At 48.3% G+C, this 19628-nt stretch overlaps 1 protein-coding gene across 3 annotated transcripts in view; it reads right to left on the reverse strand.

The window, feature by feature from the left end:
* The window catches only part of FAM131B (family with sequence similarity 131 member B), a 145419-nt gene that overhangs the window by 12707 nt on the left and 113084 nt on the right, over positions 1–19628 (reverse strand). For 2 of the 3 annotated variants that reach the window (XM_073595941.1, XM_073595940.1), the window contains 3 exons: positions 7572–7604; positions 2034–2127; positions 1760–1945 (listed from right to left, as the gene is read on the reverse strand). In XM_073595941.1, coding sequence (XP_073452042.1) covers positions 1760–1945; positions 2034–2127; positions 7572–7604 — 313 coding nt within the window. The remainder of the gene's footprint in view (positions 1–1759; positions 1946–2033; positions 2128–7571; positions 7605–19628) is intronic. The other variant, XM_073595942.1, reaches the window with a different exon arrangement.

A 19628-nucleotide genomic window follows, 5' to 3' on the forward strand; every position in this document is an offset into this window, starting at 1 on the left:
CGGTCGTACGTCATCATGTACGAATTCGACGGACTTTGGTGGATTGTGTGTAGGCAAGTCCATTCATTCAGAAGGTCAGTCGTAAAGTACGTCGAAAAGTCCGCCGGGCAAAGTCTGCCATAAAGTCCGCTCGTGTGTACGCGGCATTAGGAGCCCTCCAACAATCCAGCACACACTTTGTGCAACAGTACAAAGGCAACATGTTTCAGGGACTTAAAGGTCCCCCTTCATCGGGGCTTAATACTTTTGACCAAAGTGTGAGTATAGCATGTAAGTATAACATGTTTGTTATTTTAAAAAAACAAAGCTTTACAGGGGGTCCCCGGGTTACAAACAAGATAGGGACTGTAGGTTTGTTCTTAAGTTGAATCTGTTTGTAAGTCGGAACAGGTACATTTTTTAAGTGTAGCTCCAAAAAAACTATTTTTAAGCTTTTTGGATAGCATAGGGAAGGGTTAACACCCCTGTAACATTTGTTTTGCTGTGTCTGCCCCTGTTCAGAAGATTTCACCTCACTTTCTGTCCCAATGACAATTGGATTTTGAAAATTTTGGGTTGTTGTAGAAACAAGGATTGGTGATAAAGCATCAGTGGAGGTACCTTTTCCCCATAATAGCTCTTACAGGATTGAATTTCCCTTCCTAGGGGTAGATTTCCTCTCACTTCCTGTTGTCTCCCTCCGTTTGTAAGTAGGAGTCGTTTGTAAGTAGGATGTTTGTAACTAGGGGACCCCCTGTATAATGACTTTAAAGGGTCCAAAATTAGCAGGGCTTGGAAATGTTGAATGTAGCATGTACTAACCTTATAAAATTAAAGGGATCCTAAATGGGAGTTTGATGATCCCTCCAGAAGCTGGTAGAGGCTTAGTCAGTATTACCAGATTAATTATACCTAATGATTCCTCCAAATTTGACCAATCCAGTACACATTTCATTAGTACCAATCCGAAACGTTTCAAAATTTTAAAGGGTTCCCCTTCTTCAGGGGTTGGTACTGTTGACTAAAGTGTGTACTAAGAGGTTATTAGTCTGAGGATCACTTCATAAACTATTTAAGGCTTAACTGGCATCTGGAGCAATCATCAGACCAATTACCCTTAAGTGTGTAACAGACTTAAAAATTTGAAGAGATCCTAAGTGTGAATTTGATGATCCCTCCAGAAACTGGTGGTGGCTTAACCAGCAACATCAGACCAATTACCCCTAAGGATTCCTCCAATTTCACCAATCCAGTACACACAGTACCAAGGCAATATGTTTCAGGGGTTTAAAGGTCCTCCTTCATCAGGGCAAGGTACTGTTGATCAAAGCCTGTGCCAGACTTATATAATTGGGGGATCCTGAGGGGTAATTAGTCTAACAAATCGCTCCAGATACTGTTTAAGACTTGAAGTGATCATTAGACTAATTATCCCTAAGGATCCCACCAATTCTTTAGCACAGTTTGTTCAACAGTACCAAGCCCCGATGAAGGGGGGCACTTTGTAGCCCTGAAATATATTGGCTTTTTATTACATAAGAGTCTGAATTTTGAAACTGGATTTTATTTGTTCTTCCTTTGGCGCTTTCCTTTTTGCACAACCCTTCAAGAAAAAGCTGATGGGATTGTTTTGTTCTCTGTATCCAAAATGAAAAAAAAAACATCTAGGCATTGGATACCCTTTTAAATGTTTCTGTCCAAGCACCCATACTGTAAATCTAACATCAAACCTGATTTTTTATGACCGTGCCAGAATGACTACGTGGCCGTCCATACTCACCAGCTAGGAACCGCGCCTCCTTTTCTCCATCACTCAAGTCAGAATAGGCGTCACTATCAAATCTGACACTTTCATTGCTCGGAGGTGGCGGTTGACCCCAGCTCTGCCATTCTAACATGTGAGCAACTCGTCCTGAGCCAAGAGCCGTGGGCTTGGTGACGTGATCCTTCATCGTTCGAGAGACACCTACAGAGAGAGAAGGAAAAGGTTGGTTATTGGTACTCTGGGTAACCCGTGCCGTCGTCGCTGGGCTTTATGGCGGAGCGTCCAGTACCTTTGACAGAAGATTTGGCAAGAGCACCAATTCCGTAAGCATTAGAGTTTCTCTTCAACCGAGGAAGGATCGATGTTGTGTCTTCCATCGATAGCTGACAGACAGACCCAAAGAGAGAGGAAGTGATCGCTCAGGGAGAGAAGAGAGAAGGACGGAAAGAGCGCGGAGTTGGAGGGGGGGATAATATAAACAAACAGAGCAAAGGGGACAGACAGACAGGCAACAGCATCAGCTGCAGAGTACAGAGGGGCGGAGCATAAAGACAAAGACCGCTGTGTGCCTGATAGATCCTGCTGTCATGGTGAAAGAAAATCGAGAGACAAAATCAAAATCTGTGGAAAGAAAAGTGAAAAAACATGCAGACAGAAAAGGAAACACAAAAACAAAACAAACAGAAAACTAACAAAAAAAAAAAAAAAAATGAGCGTGGTTTATTTCTAAGCCAATCAAACTACAGCTCTCATTTTTGGGGTGTTTGATATGCAATAAGGAACCGGCTATGGTCTCTATGGACTGTCTTGGATTTTAAAGTTTGGTTGCTGGAGATCTTGTCTTCCAATCATTGCCTGATTTTCAACACACCAACAGTATTACAACAATTCTACTATCGATGGATGGGTTGGTTGAATCCCACATCACCATTTGGGAACTTTAGGAGAGCCACCCCCTGTTAAGGCCATGGGGCGGAGGTAGGTTCCTAGCTCTGCCCCCTGACAAGGCCATTACAAAGGATTATGTGCAGTTGAAGAGACCCTGTTACCAGGCAATTCATATCAACAATCTTCCTATAAGATTGTATGCACCTTCAATGTATGTTATGGATGTTATTCATCGATAAAAACCTCCCCTTGTATAGACATCCATAATGCCTGAGGCTGCCGTTGTGTGTCGCCATCATGGATGTGAGGTCACCTGCAGACTCAGAGCCGTTATTCAAGTGACACACCATTCTCAACCAGGGTTCCTCCAGAGCTTGCTAACCGGGTTCCTTGGACTGTGGCTGATTGACCTCCCATTTGATGATTGCATAATTCTTGGTCCAATATCATTTGGAAGTCAGCAGCATGACACAAATGATCTTTTAAGCTGTCTGTAAGGTTCACCATTCAAGTTACAATCTGAACGTACAACCACCTTTAGATTTACCAACATTATATAATATGAGGACCTACCCAATTTATCCAATCAGTCTATATCCAAGCAAGGATAACCTACATACTTGTCAGTAGATCAAAAGGAGGCTTACAGATTGTAAGGTGTATGGTAATCCTAAGGAGCATTCTGACCACCACTGTGGGGGGGACATTCTTCCCACAGGATTACCAACATAGGGGCATTCTTCACACTGACCACTGATGTAAAGGACGTCTTTCCTCTCACCCTCAATGAACTAACTGGTATTACCAGGGGTTCCCTGAGACCTGAACATTATTTCAAGGGTTCCTCTGGGGTAAAAAAGTTGAGAAAGGCTGCTCTATAGTACCCCCCCCCCCCCCATAATGTTCAAGCCACACTAAAAATCAATTAAAACATTTGGAAAGGAAAAATTTTGTAAATATACATTTCAAATATTTTATTTTCTTGCAATTTTTTTAAAGGTGATCTCTAAAGTTACATTGTAGAGATTACGGTAGGAAAATATAGATGGCATGGCTGCAGGTAGTGTGGAGCATCCTCAGGTCTGAATCCTCCTCTTGCAATCTCTGTTATGTAATATTACTGTATGTAGGCATCAAAGCCCTTTAAATTGGGTTTGAGTGGGGCGGAGCTGGGAACCCAAATTCGGAGATCTGTTCATTGAAGAAAAAGGTGGTGAGTGATTGAACCAAACTGTGTCCATCCGTTTGAAGAGGAATACAGGGGCTGCCAATGAAAGTCAGAAGTCTTGGCCTGATTACTGTTTGCGTTGTTTCATATTAGGTATTGAATCTGTTGGATCAACATAACAATCATGGTTGGAGAGGTCAATAATGACAGGCTCCATATTCTATGAGTACAGTATACCTTTAACTTGTTGCCAATCAGGTAATGCATAGGTGCAGCGATGATGAGGGTGGGCTTTAACACCCTCAAATGTGCCCATAGCGGTCCAAATAGCTCCCAGTCTCTAGTTATGATTGGGAGTCGACAGGGCGGGCTCACGACCATGTGACCACTGTGAAAGCCAATCACAGTGGTCCTGTAATCAGAGGTCTGCCCCACTCCACTACCTTAGTATCCAGTTAAAGGGCAGTGGCTTTAGGGGTTAAAGTTCATCTCCAGCCAAAACTGTATTTCTTCTTTCTTGGACAGAGTACAGCAGGGCTAGACTCTCTGACGGATATTTTTTTTGCATATAGCAAATTGTAAGATTGCCCCATACAAAAAGATTCTGATTGTACAGTCCCACTGAGCATCACATCCCATACAACTGTACAATCACACAACAAATGTTACAACCTGCTTGGGTCTTATGGACAAATTTAAAAAACTTGTCTTATTGTTGGCTCTCACACTGATATCCACATATCAATATAGAACAATTCACTGTTCTATACAAGTTTAACTAAACTTACTACATAGGCAATAATTGTTTTCTTTCTTCACCTAAACTGAATGTGGAAGGGTTAGACCCTCTGTCAAGTGCTCATTGTGATCAATATCACTGTGATGGCCGAGAAGCAATAGATTTATCATTATGTTCTATATAGTCTTTTTTTTTTTTTTTTTTAATTTATGGAAGTTAGCTGACAGCTTTATTTGTCTATAACTAGTTTAAATGTCTCCTCAGGGAAATAGTCAAAGAGAATAGAGAATAGAAAAGCCACTCTGCTTATAAGGTCCATAATAAATTATTACTTAATGTCCCCAGGAGAAACGTGTTTCAGGATGACAAGGGTCTTCTTTCGGGGCTATGAACAAATGGGAGTCTGGTCTACAACAATATTATATTTTAACAAATTAATATTTAAAGAGCAGTATCTATCTATCTATCTATCTATCTATCTATCTATATTTATAGAACATGGCTATATGGCTTTTACGTTTTTAGTTTATTTTTTTCATACTTTTATTCACTCGTTTTCTATATTTCTTGTTTTTTCTTGCAGTAGCCTAATTTTTTTTTTTTTTTACCAAATTGGTGTCTGGTCTACATCAGGATTATAAGATACTACAAGAAAACCTAAAATAAAACAATATTTAAAATCCATATTATATTATGTGAAAAAAACTAAAAAAAAATAATATATACTTAGGAGTCTATGAATAAAAATTTGCAAGAGAGTATGTTATAAGCATTTTCACAGGCACAATGAATGGTCACCTTATTTTTGTAATATGATTATCTCCTATTATCGTCAGCTTTAATGGTTATACTGCAGTTATTTTATTTTTTTTACAAATTTTTAATAATATTTTTATATTTATAAAATAATTATTTTATAATATTTTTTAAACTTAGACCCTTTGGATTGTTTAAATTATTATTGACTTGTTAGTAATTGTTTAGGTTTTATTGATTTTTAATATATAGATTTACTAACCTGTGAGTATTTCTAAAATATTGTTGTAGACAAGACACCCATTTGTTCATAGCCCTGAGGAAGGGGGGTCCCATGTACATTTAAAAAAAAATCTTATTATAGACTTTATAAGTGGAGTGGCCACTTAAAGGACTCATTTACACTCCTCTGTCTTGATACATTTCGTTAAAGCCCAACTCCAGGCCAAAAAAACATTTCCCATGCAGTGGCGCTGCATGGGTCAACTGCTCGTTTTTGTCTGGGGGACAGGAGAAAGCTTATACTCATCTGATCCTCCCCTCCACCGGCAAACGGCCTTCCCCCGCGACTCAGTGGTGGATTGTTCCTGACGTCCTCACATCCAGAGCAGGTCTATGGGCATGATGATGTCAGGAACAGTCCATCGCTCCAAGACTGCTAGAGCACAGGGGGGCAGGAGCCACAGGGACTTGTGCAGGGAGAATTAGGCAAGTATATCTGCGTTCTCAAATCCCCTAGACAAAAACAAGGCAGTTGACCCATGCATTGCAGGCATAGCCCCACTGCATTGGAAAACTTTTTTTTTTTTTGTCTGGGGCTGGGCTTTAAGGCAGTCCATTTTTTGAATGGCAGTGAACCAAAAAGGGCATGCACCTTTTTTTCTGACGCAGTACATTACTGTGTGTTGTGGCGTAACACACGTGCCTCAAAAGTGCATAAGGTATATGCATTGGGGTGCCATTGAAAATGAACGGGACACAAGTATCATGCATTATTGTAGATTGCTGTAACATGTGTACCAACATACGCATTCCTGCAAAGACTCGCACTGTAGAGTGTGAATAAGCCTTGACAGAGGTCCTAACCTTTCACCACAGAGGTCCTAACCTTCCCTCACAGAGGTCCTAACCTTCCACCACAGAGGTCCTAACCTTCCCCCACAGAGGTCCTAACCTTCCCTCACAGAGGTCCTAACCTTCCACCACAGAGGTCCTAACCTTCCCCCACAGAGGTCCTAACCTTCCCCCACAGAGGTCCTAACCTTCCCCCACAGAGGTCCTAACCTTCCCCCACAGAGGTCCTAACCTTCCACCACAGAGGTTCTAACCTTCCACCACAGAGGTCCTAACCTTCCCCCACAGAGGTCCTAACCTTCCACCACAGAGGTCCTAACCTTCCCCCACAGAGGTCCTAACCTTCCAACACAGAGGTCCTAACCTTCCACCACAGAGGTCCTAACCTTCCACCACAGAGGTCCTAACCTTCCCCCACAGAGGTCCTAACCTTCCAACACAGAGGTCCTAACCTTCCACCACAGAGGTCCTAACCTTCTCCCACAGAGGTCCTAACGTTTCAACACAGAGGTCCTAACCTTCCACCACAGAGGTCCTAACCTTCCCCCACAGAGGTCCTAACCTTCCACCACAGAGGTCCTAACCTTCCCCCACAGAGGTCCTAACCTTCCCCCCACAGAGGTTCTAACCTTCCACCACAGAGGTCCTAACCTTCCCCCACAGAGGTCCTAACCTTCCCCCACAGAGGTCCTAACCTTCCAACACAGAGGTCCTAACCTTCCACCACAGAGGTCCTAACCTTCCCCCACAGAGGTCCTAACCTTCCACCACAGAGGTCCTAACCTTCCCCCACAGAGGTCCTAACCTTCCAACACAGAGGTCCTAACCTTCCACCACAGAGGTCCTAACCTTCCCCCACAGAGGTCCTAACCTTTCAACACAGAGGCCCCAAACTTTCCCCACAGAGGTCCTAACCTTCCACCACTCATTAGGAATTTCCATTTTCATGAGGCTTTAACAAGGCTTATGGGAATGACCAGGATCTTATCGAATGATTTATAGTGGTGGTTATAAAATAAAACAAAGTGAAGGTTTTCTTTAAGCAACTTTATGTGGGCAAGAAAAATGAAAATGGATCTTTCGGAAAAAAATCATGAACGTCAGTAGCTCCAAATTGAGGGAGTGCGAAAGATAGAGGGAGAGAGTGCCGGAGAGAGACGGAGAGTGAGAGAGAAGGAAAGGCAGAGAATAACCGCACTCACATTGATTCCATCCCAGGAAAAGTCTGTTCGGGTCTGAGAGAGAGGGGAGAACAGTCAGATGAGAGGGGACAACACAAGCCAGACACAAAGACAGCAGGACATCAATACACAAACATGGAGTCACATAAAGTACAGCCGTATTAAAACATAGAGATCCACATTGCAAGGAGGAGGGAAAAACAATGTACAAAAATATGTATCCTATTTCATCAGTACACATAGGGGGTTATTTATGAAAGGCAAATCCCCTTTGCACTACAAGTGCACTGTAAGTGTACTTGGAAGTGCCGTCACTGTAGATCTGAGGGGGACATGCAAAGAAAATAAAAAACAGCATTTTTGCTTGTACATGATTGGATGATAAAATCAGCAGAGCTTCCCCTCATTTCAGATCTTCCCCTCAGATCTACAGCGACTGTACGTCCAAGTGCACTTGTAGTGCGAATTCTATTTGCCTTTCGTAAATAACCCCCATAGTATTTATAATCTTCTAGTAAGAATGATCATTAAATGGGGTACAGCAGACGGGTTGCCTGCCATGTTACAATTCTATTTGACCCCCAGCTAAATTGCCTCTGGAATCAGGTGCATGTTGTCTCTTGACTTGGCTCAGTTGCGCACAAGACTTTGTGTTTATCGTCTGTCATTGGCAGAGCTTTTGTTTAATATCTCATGGTCGGTCAAACGCTATTTTTAAATACTAGATTTTGGGTACCTCATCCTCCACCCCCCCCCTTGCCTCTCAGCTATCACTGACCCTTAAAACGCTTAATCTGGCCATACACCTATTCAGGACCACAGATCATTTTTTTTCAGAGATGGGGAGGGGTTAGCTGGTACAGATCTACACCCCAGTACAGATTGCCTGCCAGTACAGATCCCGGTCCCACAGTATAGATCTCCCGCAGTGCAGATCTCTCCCCCAGTACAGATCCTGCCTGCCCAGTATAGATTTCTTTCGGTGGAGACCTCTCCCTTCACCCCCAGTACAGTACAGATTTCTCCCAGAACCAGTCCCCCCTCCGGAAGTGTAGATCTCCCCAATGCAGGTCTCCCCCAGTGTAGATCTTACCTGCCCAGTATAGATCCCGCCCCCCTTCCCAGGATAGATCTTCCCCAGTGCAGATTACCCCAGTACAGATCCTGCCCCCCAGTATAGATATCCCCCAGTACAGCCCTCCTCCCCCCAGTACAGATCTCTCCTACTAGTATTACTGCTCCCCCAGTACAGATCCCCTTCCCCCAGTACAGATTTCCCCCAGTACAGATCCCCCTTCATAGTATCTATCTCGCCTAGTGCAGACCCCCCCCCCCCCCCCCCCCCCCAGTACAGTACAGATTCCCTCCCAGGGCCGATCCTAGGGTCACAGACGCCTGGGTGCAGAAATATTTCTGGCGCCCCCACATGGGCGTGGTCATCTTACCAACTCCTCCCCTTTACAAATGATTATATGGCAACGACTCAAACACAGAGCTGCTCCCCTAAGAAGTCTTTGTTACCCTAGGATCTTCTCACGATCTCTTAACAATAAAGAAAATACAGGAAGAGAGAACACTAATGAGACCTGGAAGGGAGTCTCTCTGATGCACACAGAGAGGGCTGTCTGTTAGAAAGAGTCCCCAGACATAATACAGGATGCGGTCAAAGACTGCAGACATGATACAAGAGACAGTCAGAGACTGCAATCATAGTACAGGTGATGGTCAGAGACTGCAGATATGGTACAAGAGGTGATCAGAGACTTCAGACATGGTAAAGGAGATGGTCAGAGACTGCAGACATGTTACAGGAGATGGTCAGAGACTGCAGACATGTTACAGGAGATGGTCAGACACTGCAGACATAGTACAGGAGATGGTCAGAGACTGCAGACATAGTACAGGAGATGGTCAGAGACTGCAGACATGATACAAGAGATGATCAGAGACTGCAGACATGATACAGGAGATGGTCAGAGACTCCAGACATGGTACAGGAGATTATCAGAGACTGCAGACATGGTACAAGAGGTGATCAGAGACTTCAGACATGGTACAAGAGGTGATCAGAGACTTCAGACATGGTAAAGGAGATGGTCAGAGACTGCAGACATGTTACAGGAGATGGTCAGAGTCTGTAGACATAGTACAGGAGATGGTCAGAGACTGCAGACATAGTACAGGAGATGGTCAGAGACTGCAGACATGATACAAGAGATGGTCAGAGACTGCAGACATGATACAGGAGATGGTCAGAGACTGCAGACATAGCACAGGAGATGGTCAGAGACTGAAGACATGATACAGGAAATGGTCAGAGACTGCAGACACAGTGCAGGAGATGGTCAGAGACTGCAGACATGATACAGGAGATGGTCAGAGACTGCAGACATGATACAGGAGATGGTCAGAGACTGCAGACATGATACAGGAGATGGTCAGAGACTGCAGACATGATACAGGAGATGGTCAGAGACTGCAGACATGATACAGGAGATGATCAGAGACTGCAGACATGATACAGGAGATGATCAGAGACTGCAGACATGATACAGGAGATGATCAGAGACTGCAGACATGATACAGGAGATGATCAGAGACTGCAGACATAGTGCAGGAGATGGTCAGAGACTGCAGACATGATACAGGAGATGATCAGAGACTGCAGACATAGTGCAGGAGATGGTCATAGACTGCAGACATGATACAGGAGATGGTCAGAGACTGCAGACATGATACAGGAGATGGTCAGAGACTGCAGACATAGTACAGGAGATGGTCAGAGACTGCAGACATGATACAGGAGATAGTCAGAGACTGCAGACATAGTACTGGAGATGGTCAGAGACTGCAGCCATGATACAGGAGATGATCAGAGACTGCAGACATAGTACAGGAAATGGTCAGAGACTGCAGACATGATACAGGAGATGGTCAGAGACTGCAGACATAGTACAGGAGATGGTCAGAGACTGCAGACATGATACAGGAGATGGTCAGAGACTGCAGACATAGTGCAGGAGATGGTCAGAGACTTCAGACATGATACAGGAGATGATCAGAGACTGCAGACATGATACAGGAGATGATCAGAGACTGCAGACATAGTGCAGGAGATGGTCAGAGACTGCAGACATAGTGCAGGAGATGGTCAGAGCCTGCAGACATAATACAGGAGATTGTCAGAGATTGCAGACATAGTACAGGAGATGGTCAGAGACTGCAGACATAGTACAGGAGATGGTCAGAGACTTCAGACATGATACAGGAGATGGTCAGAGACTGCAGACATGATACAGGAGATGATCAGAGACTGCAGACATAGTGCTGGAGATGGTCAGAGACTGCAGACATGAAACAGGAGATGCTCAGAGACTGCAGACATAGTGCAGGAGATGGTCAGAGCCTGCAGACATAATACAGGAGATGGTCAGAGACTGCAGACATAGTACAGGAGATGGTCAGAGACTGCAGACATAGTACAGGAGACTGCAGACATGATACAGGAGATGGTCAGAGACTGCAGACATAGTGCAGGAGATGGTCAGAGACTGCAGACATGATACAGGAGATGGTCAAAGACTCCAGACATGGTACAGGAGATGATCAGAGACTGCAGACATGGTACAAGAGATGATCAGAGACTTCAGACATGGTAAAGGACATGGTCAGAGACTGCAGACATGATACAGGAGATGGTCAGAGACTGCAGACATGATACAGGAGATGGTCAGAGACTGCAGACATGATACAGGAGATGGTCAGAGACTGCAGACATAGTGCAGGAGATGGTCAGAGACTGCAGACATAATACAGGAGATGGTCAGAGACTGCAGACATAATACAGGAGATGGTCAGAGACTGCAGACATAATACAGGAGATGGTCAGAGACTGCAGACAAGATAGAATAGATGGTCAGAGACTGTAGACATGATACAAGAGACAGTCAGACACTGCAGACATGGTACAGAAACTGGTTAGAGATTGCAGACATGATACAAGAGATGGTCAGAGACTGCAGACATGATACAAGAGATGGTCAGAGACTGCAGACATTATACAAGAGATGGTCAGAGACTGCAGATATAATACAGGAGATGGTCAGAGACTGCAGACATGATACAGGAGATGGTCAGAGACAGCAGACATAGTGCAGGAGATGGTCAGAGACTGCAGACATAATACAGGAGATGGTCAGAGACTGCAGACACTATATAAGAGATGGTCAGAACAAGAAGATAGTCAGAGACTGCAGTTCCTATGGACGTTAGTAGATAATGGCCGATCGGCCCTCTCACCTGACCCAGCGATACAGCAACGGTTCCTATGATCAGGAGTCAGCTCACTCTGAATTGCCCGTGGTGACTCCGCTGGGTAGCACCCAGATCTGTATTCCGGCAATGACTCCATTCCTTTCTCCACCAGGGATGGCGCTAGGCTGTGTGTCTTTCCCTCTGGTGGTGCAGGGCAGTGGGGTTCCCTCTCTGATGGTGTTCCCTCAGCACTCCCCTCTCCCTCTGGAGTCCAGGGTGTACTTCCCTGAAAGCTTTCCCAGGCTCCTGTCTCTCTCTCTCCCATTCAGCTGAGCATGCTGTGTGGGCTGCAGTTTCCATGTTACAATGGGGCTGTCAGTCCTCGGGACTACATGTCCCACAATCCTCTTCTATGCTCCTTTTTCTATTCTATTTTTTCCCTGGCTGATATGAAGGCGGGGGAAGAAACATAGTGGGAGGCTGTGGCGGCCAGCACCGCTCACTAGTATAGCAGTGCACGTGCGGAGGAGACGAAGGGGAAGGGGCAAAAGAAGAGCCCGCAGCTGCAGTGTAGACCCCCCCCAGGAGAACCCTCCTCCACTAGTACAGACCCCCACAGGACAAACCCCCCCCTCCATTAGTACAGATCCCCCACCAGGACAAACCCCCCTCCATTAGTACAGACCCCCCAAGACAAACCCCCTTCCATTAGTACAGACTCCCCCGGACAAACACCCCCCCTCCATTGGTACAGACCCCCCAGGATAAACCCCCTCCTTTAGTACAGACCCCCCCAGGACAAATCCCCCCTCCATTAGTACAGACCACCCCCCAGGAGAAACCCCCCTGCATTAGTACAGACCCCCCAGGACAAATCCCCCATTCATTAGTACAGACCCCCCCAGGACAACCCCCCTTCATTAGTACAGACCCCCCAGGACAACCCCCCTCTATTAGTACAGACCCCAACAGGACAAACCCCCCTCCATTAGTACAGACCCCCCAGGACAAACCCCCCCTCCATTAGTACAGACCCCCCTAGGACAAATCCCTGCCATTAGTACAGACTCCCCAGGACAAATCCCCCCTTTATTAGTACAGACCCCCCCAGGACAACCCCCCCTCCATTAGTACAGACCCCCCCCCAGGAGAACCCCCCCTCCATTAGTACAGACCCCCCACCAGGACAAAACTCCCCTCCATTAGTACAGACCCCCCCAGGACAACCCCCAGATTAGTGCAGACCCCCCCAGGGCAAGATCCCTCCATTAGTACAGCCACCCCAGGATAAATCCCCCTTCATTAGTACAGACCCCCCCCCAGGACAACCCCCCCTCCATTAGTACAGACCCCCCCAGGACAAGCCCCCCCATTAGTACAGACCCCCCACCAGGACAAATCCCCTCCATTAGTACAGACCCCCCACCAGGACAAACCCCCCTCCTTTAGTACAGACCCCCCCAGTACAACCCCCCCATTAGTACAGTCCCCCTTCATTAGTACAGACTCCCCTAGGACAACCCCCCTCCATTAGTACAGACCCCCCCAGGACAAGCCCCCCCATTAGTACAGACCCCCCCAGGACAACCCCCCCATTAGTACAGACTCCCCACCAGGACAAACCCCCCTCCTTTAGTACAGCCCCCCCAGGACAACCCCCCCATTAGTACAGACTCCCCCAGGACAAATCCCCCCTCCATTAGTACAGACCCCCCAGGACAACCCCCCCATTAGTACAGACTCCCCACCAGGACAAACCCCCCTCCTTTAGTACAGACCCCCCCAGGACAACCCCCCCATTAGTACAGACTCCCCCAGGACAAATCCCCCTCCTTTAGTACAGACCCCCCGGACAATGCTCCCCCCCTCTATTGGTACCGACCCCCCACCAGGACAACCCCCCCCATTAGTACAGACTCCCCCAGGACAACCCCCCCATTAGTATTAGTACTCTAGAGACCCATTAAAACCCGGGCGGCAGCTAGAGAGGACAGTGTGCAGCCGCGCCGCCCGGGTGAAGAGCAGTTGTCTAGACAGGCTTGGGCGGGCCGCGGGAGTGAGAGACAGAGGAGGAGAACCTGTGTCAGCCTGTCAGGCTGCAGGCACGGACCGCTCTCCCCCTCAGCGAAGTCACTGAGCGGCTGGTCTCTCTCCACACAGAGACCAGCCGCTCCGATCTCCGGCGGCTGCTCTCCTTCTCTGACAGGAGAAGGAGGGAGGGGGGACGGGCTCTAGCAGCAGCGAAAACACAGCGGCCGCACCGCGGCCTTGACCTGCTGAGAGAGCCTGCTCTGGACACGGAGAGGAGGAGGGAGGGGAGCACTCTGGCGCTTCAGCGCCCCCACCTCTCTGGCGCCCGGGTGCACTGCACCCCGTGCACCCGCCTGGGACCGGCCCTGCCTCTGTCTCTCACTCCCGCGGCCCGCCCAAGCCTGTCTAGACAACTGCTCTTCACCCGGGCGGCGCGGCTGCACACTGTCCTCTCTAGCTGCCGCCCGGGTTTTAATGGATCTCTAGAGTACTAATACTAATGGGGGGGTTGTCCTGGGGGAGTCTGTACTAATGGGGGGGGTTGTCCTGGTGGGGGGTCGGTACCAATAGAGGGGGGGAGCATTGTCCGGGGGGTCTGTACTAAAGGAGGGGGATTTGTCCTGGGGGAGTCTGTACTAATGGGGGGGTTGTCCTGGGGGGGTCTGTACTAATGGAGGGGGGATTTGTCCTGGTGGGGAGTCTGTACTAATGGGGGGGTTGTCCTGGGGGGGTCTGTACTAATGGAGGGGGGATTTGTCCTGGGGGAGTCTGTACTAATGGGGGGGTTGTCCTGGGGGGGCTGTACTAAAGGAGGGGGGTTTGTCCTGGTGGGGAGTCTGTACTAATGGGGGGGTTGTCCTGGGGGGGTCTGTACTAATGGGGGGGCTTGTCCTGGGGGGGTCTGTACTAATGGAGGGGGGTTGTCCTAGGGGAGTCTGTACTAATGAAGGGGGACTGTACTAATGGGGGGGTTGTACTGGGGGGGTCTGTACTAAAGGAGGGGGGTTTGTCCTGGTGGGGGGTCTGTACTAATGGAGGGGATTTGTCCTGGTGGGGGGTCTGTACTAATGGGGGGGCTTGTCCTGGGGGGGTCTGTACTAATGGAGGGGGGGTTGTCCTGGGGGGGGGGCTGTACTAATGAAGGGGGATTTATCCTGGGGTGGCTGTACTAATGGAGGGATCTTGCCCTGGGGGGGTCTGCACTAATCTGGGGGTTGTCCTGAGGGGGTCTGTACTAATGGAGGGGAGTTTTGTCCTGGTGGGGGGTCTGTACTAATGGAGGGGGGGTTCTCCTGGGGGGGGGGTCTGTACTAATGGAGGGGGCTTTGTCCTGGTGGGGGTCTGTACTAATGGAGGGGGGGTTGTCCTGGGGGGGTCTGTACTAATAAAGGGGGGATTTGTCCTGGGGAGTCTGTACTAATGGCAGGGATTTGTCCTAGGGGGGTCTGTACTAATGGAGGGGGGGTTTGTCCTGGGGGGTCTGTACTAATGGAGGGGGGGTTTGTCCTGTTGGGGTCTGTACTAATAGAGGGGGGGTTGTCCTGGGGGGTCTGTACTAATGAAGGGGGGTTGTCCTGGGGGGGTCTGTACTAATGAATGGGGGATTTGTCCTGGGGGGTCTGTACTAATGCAGGGGGGTTTCTCCTGGGGGGTGGTCTGTACTAATGGAGGGGGGATTTGTCCTGGGGGGGTCTGTACTAAAGGAGGGGGTTTATCCTGGGGGGTCTGTACCAATGGAGGGGGGGTGTTTGTCCGGGGGAGTCTGTACTAATGGAGGGGGGTTTGTCTTGGGGGGTCTGTACTAATGGAGGGGGGTTTGTCCTGGTGGGGGATCTGTACTAATGGAGGGGGGGGTTTGTCCTGTGGGGGTCTGTACTAGTGGAGGAGGGTTCTCCTGGGGGGGGTCTACACTGCAGCTGCGGGCTCTTCTTTTGCCCCTTCCCCTTCGTCTCCTCCGCACGTGCACTGCTATACTAGTGAGCGGTGCTGGCCGCCACAGCCTCCCACTATGTTTCTTCCCCCGCCTTCATATCAGCCAGGGAAAAAATAGAATGGAAAAAGGAGCATAGAAGAGGATTGTGGGACATGTAGTCCCGAGGACTGACAGCCCCATTGTAACATGGAAACTGCAGCCCACACAGCATGCTCAGCTGAATGGGAGAGAGAGAGACAGGAGCCTGGGAAAGCTTTCAGGGAAGTACACCCTGGACTCCAGAGGGAGAGGGGAGTGCTGAGGGAACACCATCAGAGAGGGAACCCCACTGCCCTGCACCACCAGAGGGAAAGACACACAGCCTAGCGCCATCCCTGGTGGAGAAAGGAATGGAGTCATTGCCGGAATACAGATCTGGGTGCTACCCAGCGGAGTCACCACGGGCAATTCAGAGTGAGCTGACTCCTGATCATAGGAACCGTTGCTGTATCGCTGGGTCAGGTGAGAGGGCCGATCGGCCATTATCTACTAACGTCCATAGGAACTGCAGTCTCTGACCATCTTCTTGTTCTGACCATCTCTTATATAGTGTCTGCAGTCTCTGACCATCTCCTGTATTATGTCTGCAGTCTCTGACCATCTCCTGCACTATGTCTGCTGTCTCTGACCATCTCCTGTATCATGTCTGCAGTCTCTGACCATCTCCTGTATTATATCTGCAGTCTCTGACCATCTCTTGTATAATGTCTGCAGTCTCTGACCATCTCTTGTATCATGTCTGCAGTCTCTGACCATCTCTTGTATCATGTCTGCAATCTCTAACCAGTTTCTGTACCATGTCTGCAGTGTCTGACTGTCTCTTGTATCATGTCTACAGTCTCTGACCATCTATTCTATCTTGTCTGCAGTCTCTGACCATCTCCTGTATTATGTCTGCAGTCTCTGACCATCTCCTGTATTATGTCTGCAGTCTCTGACCATCTCCTGCACTATGTCTGCAGTCTCTGACCATCTCCTGTATCATGTCTGCAGTCTCTGACCATCTCCTGTATCATGTCTGCAGTCTCTGACCATCTCCTGTATCATGTCTGCAGTCTCTGACCATGTCCTTTACCATGTCTGAAGTCTCTGATCATCTCTTGTACCATGTCTGCAGTCTCTGATCATCTCCTGTACCATGTCTGGAGTCTTTGACCATCTCCTGTATCATGTCTGCAGTCTCTGACCATCTCCTGCACTATGTCTGCAGTCTCTGACCATCTCCTGTATCATGTCTGCAGTCTCCTGTACTATGTCTGCAGTCTCTGACCATCTCCTGTACTATGTCTGCAGTCTCTGACCATCTCCTGTATTATGTCTGCAGGCTCTGACCATCTCCTGCACTATGTCTGCAGTCTCTGAGCATCTCCTGTTTCATGTCTGCAGTCTCTGACCATCTCCAGCACTATGTCTGCAGTCTCTGATCATCTCCTGTATCATGTCTGCAGTCTCTGACCATCTCCTGTATCATGTCTGAAGTCTCTGACCATCTCCTGTACTATGTCTGCAATCTCTGACAATCTCCTGTATTATGTCTGCAGGCTCTGACCATCTCCTGCACTATGTCTGCAGTCTCTGACCATCTCCTGCACTATGTCTGCAGTCTCTGATCATCTCCTGTATCATGTCTGCAGTCTCTGATCATCTCCTGTATCATGTCTGAAGTCTCTGACCATCTCCTGCACTATGTCTGCAGTCTCTGACCATCTCCTGTATCATGTCTGCAGTCTCTGACCATCTCCTGTACTATGTCTGCAGTCTCTGACCATCTCCTGTATCATGTCTGCAGTCTCTGACCATTTCCTGTACTATGTCTGCAGTCTCTGATCATCTCCTGTATCATGTCTGCAGTCTCTGACCATCTCCAGTACTATGTCTGCAGTCTCTGACTATCTCCTGTATCATGTCTGCAGTCTCTGACCATCTCCTGTACTATGTCTGCAGTCTCTGACCATCTCCTGTATCATGTCTGCAGTCTCTGACCATCTCCTGTATCATGTCTGCAGTCTATGACCATCTCCTGCACTATGTCTGCAGTCTCTGATCATCTCCTGTATCATGTCTGCAGTCTCTGACCATCTCCTGCACTATGTCTGCAGTCTCTGATCATCTCCTGTATCATGTCTGCAGTCTCTGATCATCTCCTGTATCATGTCTGCAGTCTCTGATCATCTCCTGTATCATGTCTGCAGTCTCTGATCATCTCCTGTATCATGTCTGCAGTCTCTGACCATCTCCTGTATCATGTCTGCAGTCTCTGACCATCTCCTGTATCATGTCTGCAGTCTCTGACCATCTCCTGTATCATGTCTGCAGTCTCTGACCATCTCCTGCACCGTGTCTGCAGTCTCTGACCATTTCCTGTATCATGTCTTCAGTCTCTGACCATCTCCTGTGCTATGTCTGCAGTCTCTGACCATCTCCTGTATCATGTCTGCAGTCTCTGACCATCTCTTGTATCATGTCTGCAGTCTCTGACCATCTCCTGTACTATGTCTGCAGTCTCTGACCATCTCCTGTACTATGTCTACAGACTCTGACCATCTCCTGTAACATGTCTGCAGTCTCTGACCATCTCCTTTACCATGTCTGAAGTCTCTGATCACCTCTTGTACCATGTCTGAAGTCTCTGATCACCTCTTGTACCATGTCTGCAGTCTCTGATAATCTCCTGTACCATGTCTGGAGTCTCTGACCATCTCTTGTATCATGTCTGCAGTCTCTGACCATCTCCTGTACTATGTCTGCAGTCTCTGACCATCTCCTGTACTATGTCTGCAGTCTCTGACCATCTCCTGTACTATGTCTGCAGTCTCTGACCATCTCCTGTAACATGTCTGCAGTCTCTGACCATCTCCTGTAACATGTCTGCAGTCTCTGACCATCTCCTGTAACATGTCTGCAGTCTCTGACCATCTCCTTTACCATGTCTGAAGTCTCTGATCACCTCTTGTACCATATCTGCAGTCTCTGACCATTACCTGTACTATGATTGCAGTCTCTGACTGTCTCTTGTATCATGTCTGCAGTCTTTGACCGCATCCTGTATTATGTCTGGGGACTCTTTCTAACAGACAGCCCTCTCTGTGTGCATCAGAGAGACTCCCTTCCAGGTCTCATTAGTGTTCTCTCTTCCTGTATTTTCTTTATTGTTAAGAGATCGTGAGAAGATCCTAGGGTAACAAAGACTTCTTAGGGGAGCAGCTCTGTGTTTGAGTCGTTGCCATATAATCATTTGTAAAGGGGAGGAGTTGGTAAGATGACCACGCCCATGTGGGGGCGCCAGAAATATTTCTGCACCCAGGCGTCTGTGACCCTAGGATCGGCCCTGGACAGAGGAGGAGAACCTGTGTCAGCCTGTCAGGCTGCAGGCACGGACCGCTCTCCCCCTCAGCGAAGTCACTGAGCGGCTGGTCTCTCTCCACACAGAGACCAGCCGCTCCGATCTCCGGCGGCTGCTCTCCTTCTCTGACAGGAGAAGGAGGGAGGGGGGACGGGCTCTAGCAGCAGCGAAAACACAGCGGCCGCACCGCGGCCGTGACCTGCTGAGAGAGCCTGCTCTGGACACGGAGAGGAGGAGGAGGGAGGGGAGCACTCTGGCGCTTCAGCGCCCCCACCTCTCTGGCGCCCGGGTGCACTGCACCCCGTGCACCCGCCTGGGACCGGCCCTGTTCCCTCCCCACCACTATAGATCTCCCCCCTAGTGCTGATCCCCCCCTGTACAGATTTCCCCCCTACAGATCCTGCAGCTGCACCACCAGTATAGATCTCCCCTAGTGCAGAGATCCCCCAGTACCCAGTAGTATCTCTCCTACTAGTAG

This window comes from Aquarana catesbeiana, linkage group LG08 (genome assembly GCF_042186555.1).
Source record: "Aquarana catesbeiana isolate 2022-GZ linkage group LG08, ASM4218655v1, whole genome shotgun sequence".
Taxonomy (NCBI): domain Eukaryota; kingdom Metazoa; phylum Chordata; class Amphibia; order Anura; family Ranidae; genus Aquarana; species Aquarana catesbeiana.